General features: G+C 61.9%; 1 protein-coding gene across 6 annotated transcripts in view; it reads left to right on the forward strand.

The window, feature by feature from the left end:
* The first annotated feature begins 919 nt into the window (after positions 1–919).
* LOC138835346 (solute carrier family 2, facilitated glucose transporter member 3-like) overlaps positions 920–5,676 on the forward strand; it is a 26,086-nt gene continuing 21,329 nt past the window's right edge. Inside the window, exons 1-3 of one of the 6 annotated variants that reach the window (XM_070033937.1) lie at positions 1,268–1,292; positions 2,374–2,454; positions 2,849–2,923. In XM_070033937.1, coding sequence (XP_069890038.1) covers positions 2,903–2,923 — 21 coding nt within the window. In that variant the 5' untranslated portion in view covers positions 1,268–1,292; positions 2,374–2,454; positions 2,849–2,902. Of the gene's footprint in view, positions 1,104–1,216; positions 1,293–2,373; positions 2,455–2,848; positions 2,924–5,676 lie in introns of those variants that run through there. The other 5 variants (XM_070033936.1, XM_070033935.1, XM_070033934.1 and 2 more) reach the window with 5 other exon arrangements.

Genomic DNA, 5,676 nt, shown 5'->3' on the forward strand with positions numbered 1-5,676 from the left:
CAAAGTCATCTCAGGGACAGCACCCAGGCCCTGAGTTCAAGCCCCAGGACCAAAGAAAGAAAGCAAGCTGGGTGCTGCTCCTCACACCTGTAATCCCAGCTACTCAGGGAGTCAGATCTGAGCATCGCCTGTCATCCCAGCTACCCAGGGAGTCTGAGATCTGAGGCTCACGCGTCCAGGCCAGCCCAAAAGCCCCACAAGACTTCCCATCTCCCCTGAGCCAGCACAAAGCTGGCAGGGCGCTGTGGCTCGAGGGGTAGAGCGCCAGCCTTGAGCAAAATCATCTCAGGGGCAGCACCCAGGCCCTAAGTTCAAGCCCCAGGACCAAAGAAAGAAAGAAAAGCTGGGTGCTGCTCCTCACGCCTGTAATCCCAGCTACTCAGGGAGTCTGAGATCTGAGGCTCATGCGTCCAGGCCAGCCTGGGCAGGAAAAGCCCCACGAGACTTCACATCTCCCACGAGCCAGCACAAAGCTGGAAGGGCGCTGTGGCTCGAGGGGTAGAGCACCAGCCTTGAGCAAAGTCATCTCAGGGACAGCACCCAGGCCCTGAGTTCAAGCCCCAGGACCAAAGAAAGAAAGCAAGCTGGGTGCTGCTCCTCACACCTGTAATCCCAGCTACTCAGGGAGTCAGATCTGAGCATCGCCTGTCATCCCAGCTACCCAGGGAGTCTGAGATCTGAGGCTCACGCGTCCAGGCCAGCCCAAAAGCCCCACAAGACTTCCCATCTCCCCTGAGCCAGCACAAAGCTGGCAGGGCGCTGTGGCTCGAGGGGTAGAGCGCCAGCCTTGAGCCCGAAGCGCCCAGGCCCTGAGTTCCAGCCCCAGGCCAGGCCCCCCGTGAACCCCGAGCCCTGCGCTCCCGGGGCGCCCTCAGCCCTGCGGGGGGGGGCGGGGGAGGAAATCGGGGTGCCCATCTGCTATCTCTCCCGGCAGAAACGTTGACACCCTGTTAACGGCGGCCGGGGAGGCCGTTCCCCGCGGCGGGCTGGAAGTCCATGGCCATGGCAGGCCGCTGGCTGGGCGCGGGGTGGGGGGGAGCCCCGGGGGGCCCGCCTGGAGGAGCCCCCCCAAAATAAACCGGGGTCCCTGGTGGAGGAGACAGGTGAGCGGCGCCGGGGCGGGGGGGGGCGGCCCGGGGCGGGCGTGGGGACCCCCCTCGGCCCCCCTAACGGATGGCCGGGGATGGAATGCGGGGCGCTAACGGCCGCGGGGGGGGGGGTCCCCGCAGACGCAGAGGCCGCGCCGGAGATGCGGTGTGCGCAGCTGGCAGGAGCCAGGGTCGGATCTGGGGGTACGGGGGGGGGACCCCAGTGTGAGGCTGGGGAGGGGAGGAGGAGGGGGGGATCCGCACCCCCCACCCCGGCCATCCCCCCTCCCCCAGGAACCAGGGCCTTTTCCTTGAAGCCTCAACCACCGGCCTCCCAAGGAGCCTGGGGGGGCGGGAACGCTGTCAGACAGACAGACAGACAGACAGATGGATGCCCTGGAGCGCAGGCTTCCCCTCAGCGGGGGGCCTGGACTCCAGGAAGACCCAGCTTTGTCATTCCAATTAGCAGGGGGTCCCCAGGAAGGAGCCCACTAAAGCATCTTGGCCAGTTTGTTGCAAGAATTGTCAATGGGGAGGGAGGGGCCAGTGCCCCGTGGGGGGGTCCCCCGCCCCCCCTCTTCTCTCAGGGGAGGGTATGGATCGCTTAAGGACTTGGGGAGCAGCCTGAGCTGGTGGAGAAACGCGCGGGGAAAGGCCAGCACCGTCGCTGACGCCTGTAGTTCCGGCCGCACAGGAGGCTGGGGTGTGAGGAGCCTGGTTCAAAGCCAGCCTGGAGCAGGAAGGTCCATGCATGAGACTCTGAGCTCCAGTGACACTCACCACACTCACACACACAGGTCGGAGGGGATCTGTGGCTCCAGTGGTAGAGCCAAAACACAAAAAGAACTTGGGGCCCAGGCCCTGAGTTCAAGCCCCAGGATTGGCACACACACACACAGTTATCTGTGGGCTGTTTTTTGCCAGTCCTGGGTCTCGAACTCAGGGCCTGGGCACTGTCCCTGAGCTCCTTTGGCTCCAGGCTGGTGCTCTACCACTTGAGCCACAGCACCACTTCTGGCTTTTTCTGTGTCTGTGGCACTGAGAACTCGAACCCAGAGCTTCATGCATGCCAGGCGAGCGCTCTACCACTGAGCCACATTCCCAGCCTGAGTTTTTTTTTTTAACAAATGGAATATATCTTACAAGTGAAATGAATTTCACAACAAGAAATGGTTGTCTGCCTAATAATAAAGTTAGTTTTACCAACTACATTTCTACAAGTTAAAAGACAGCTATCTGACAACTCAAGGCTGGCACTCGACCTGAGCTACACCTCCCCTTCTAGCTTTTTGCTGCCTGATTGGAGACAAGAGTCTCATGGATTTGCCTGCCCAGGATGGCTTCAAACCACGATCCTCTTGAGTAGGTAGAAGACACTTGTGACTATGACTTCCGGTTGCAGCTCACTGGCAGTGAATCAGTTCTACATTCAGTCTATGTATTCACCTGGGAACATTAATAGCTTTTGTGTGTGCGTGAGCGTGCGGTACTGGAGCTTGATCTTGGGGCCTGAGTGCTGTCCATTAGCCATCTGTGAATTCTAAGTTTAAACTATACCAAGTGCTGTAGCGCACACCTGCCATCCCGGCTGCTCAGGAGGCTGAGCGCTGAGGATTGTGGTTCAAAGCCAGCCGGGGCTGGAAAATCCCCAGGAGACTCTAGTCTCAAATTTACCACTCCAAAGCCAGAAGCGGGGCTCAAGTGGTAGATAATAATAATAATAACAACAATAATAATAATGCACCAATCTCCATTCCCAGGAAGCTGTGCCTTGAAGAGGAACTGGAGGAGGGACCAGCGTTAGTGGAGCCAAAATGGAGAGTGGAGGTCCATCTGTGAGTACTGAGGGTTTCAATCACATTGGTTGAGCTTCCGGAACCTTCCCTGATCTTGTCAATGCGCCAACCCACGTGTTGTAAGAGAGTAGATTTACCCACCTCCTGCCGGTCCAGGCGCCTTTGCGCATCCCCTGTGGGATTTCGTGCTTCAGTGCAGGGGAGCGTGGTTCAAGTGGTAGAGCGCCGGCCCTGAGCCAAAGCAGCTCAGGGACAGCTGGGGGGGGAGGGGGAAAGACTGGTTTTGAAGAAATCGTGAGAATTATGGCTGTGTAGATGTGAAAAAAAATAACCGAGCAATACAAGGCGCGCCCTAATCAATAAGTTATTCTCAGAGATCTGAGAGGATCGGGGGTTCGAGGCCAGCCCGGGGCAGACCCTCAGGAAGATGGGGCTGGGGCTGGGATCCTGCGTCACTGAGCAGCTGGGGCTACAGGCAGGACAGAAGCAGAACCTGTGGATCATTAAGTCCTGAACCCGTGTGTGTGTGTGTGTGTGTGTGTGTGTGTGTGTGTGTGTGTGTGTGTGTGTGCGTGCGTGCGTGTGTGTGTGTGTGTGTGTGTGTGTGTGTGTGCGCGCGCGCGCGCGCGCGCGCGCGCCAGCCCTGGCCTTGAACTCAGGACCTGACTGGTGGAGCCGCCGGCCCCGCCCACCCCGGGCCCCGCCCACCCCGGGCCCCGCCCACCCCGGGCCCCGCCCACCCCGGGCCCCGCCCACCCCGGGCCCCGCCCACCCCGGGCGTCGTCGCCATGGCGACGGGCGCACCCTGCGCACGGCCGGCCTCCTCCCGCGCACGGCCGCCAGGGGGCGGTGTGGGCCCGCCGCGGTGTTGACTTGGGGAGCGATCGGAGATGCAGAGCCGGCCCGGGGCTCACGGGGGCTGGAGGGGTGCGCGGAGGGAGGATCTGGGGGGGCCGGGGAGATGTGGGGACCCGCGCCACACTGCTAAGCTTTGCCTAAGAAAGAAAGTACTACCGAGGAAGCCTCGGGCCTTCATCCCAGGGACCCTGGAGGCTGAGGCCTGAGGATCGCGGTTCGAGGCCCGGCCCCGGCCCGATAAAGCCCAAGGAACCAGCCCACCCCCGCTGGGACTGGAGCTGTGCCTCCAGCAGCTGGGGGCCCCGGGTTGGCACGCATGCGCACACCCAGGCCCAGGGCCCCCCCCCCCCCGCCTTGGCACGCATGCGCACACCCAGGCTGGAAACCCAGAACCCGCTATGGCCATGGCACGCATGCGCACACCCAGGCTGGGCCCCCAGGGCCCCCGCGTTGGCACGCATGCGCACACCCAGGCTGGGCCCCCAGGGCCCGCTATGGCTATGGCACGCATGCGCACACCCAGGCTGGGCCCCCAGGGCCCGCTATGGCTATGGCACGCATGCGCACACCCAGGCTGGGCCCCCAGGGCCCCCGCCTTGGCACGCATGCGCACGCCCAGGCTGGGCCCCCAGGGCCCCCCCGCCTTGGCACGCATGCGCACGCCCAGGCTGGGCCCCCAGGGCCCCCGGGTTGGCACGCATGCGCACACCCATGCTGTGCTTGCCGGCGTGGCACCGGCCGTCCCTGATGGGCTGTTTGCGTCTGCGGTACGGAGGGAATCGAACCCGCAGCTCCTCTGCCTTCTCCCGGCTTTGCAAGACGTGGCGGATCTTTCTGGAACCTCCGTGGAGGCGCGTCTCTCTCTGGGGGTGGCAGGCTTTCCAGGCCCCGTCTCAGGCCCACCCCCAGGGCCGCGGGTGGAGGCCCGGGCGGGACTCGCACTCAGCGCCCGCCCGCCGGCCGCAGCCGGTTCTCCTCCAGGCTGGCGCTCTGCCCCTTGAGCCACAGCCCCACCTCCAGCTTTTTGGTGGCTCCTTGGAAAGAAGTTCTCCCTCCCACGCTTTCTTCCCCGGGCTGGCTTCGAACCGCGATCCTCAGCCGCCGGCGCCCCGGAGACCCCTTTGCAGACTGTCATTTCAGGGGTAGCAGACGAAAATGCCGGAACGCAGACAGAGGCCCTGCAGGACATGGAAAGAGAAGTTCAATGCACAGCGGGCTGGGCAGGGGGCTCAGGGGCAGAGCGCTCGCCTGGCACGCATGGAGCCCTGGGTTCGAGTCCTCAGCGCCACAGACACAGAAAAAGCCAGGAGTGGCGCTGTGGCTCAGGTGGTAGAGCGCCCGCCTGGATCCAAAGGAGCCTTGGGACAATGCCCAGGCCCTGAGTTCAAGCCCCAGGACCGGCAAAAAAACAACCACCAGAAATTCAATTTAAATTCCATGGGAAGGAAATGTATCCTGTTACCCAAGGAGCCAGGAAGATTTCTCTGGAAAACTCTGGCATCAATTTTTATTGCAAATAGAAATGTGCACCGCTAGGTCTCTGCCACTCAACTGCTTACGTTCTAAACCTGGCACTGGTGACGCACGCCTGTAGTCCCGGCCACCCCCATAGGAGGATCACAGCTCAAAAGGCCGTTCTTGGGACATTCGTATGCCATGAGCCAGCAAAAAGCTGGAAGGAGGAGGGTGGCCCACGTGGTAGAGCAGCAGCTTGGAAGCAGAAAAAGTCAAGAGAGAGCACAAGGCCCTGAGTTCAAGTCTCAGCACCGGCAGGAGACGTATACAGGCCAAGGAATTTCACTTCACGTTGCTTGGGGTGCAGGGGGTGGATAGAGAATCTGGGTGTCTGCCAGGCACCCCTGAAACGGCGACTTTCCCCAAGTCAATCTGGCATTATCAGGGAGGCCGGGATAAGATAAGGAGCCGAAAGTGAC

Source organism: Dipodomys merriami, unplaced genomic scaffold (genome assembly GCF_024711535.1).
Source record: "Dipodomys merriami isolate MVZ:Mamm:240054 unplaced genomic scaffold, mDipMer1.0.p SCAF_233, whole genome shotgun sequence".
NCBI classification, from domain to species: Eukaryota; Metazoa; Chordata; class Mammalia; order Rodentia; family Heteromyidae; genus Dipodomys; species Dipodomys merriami.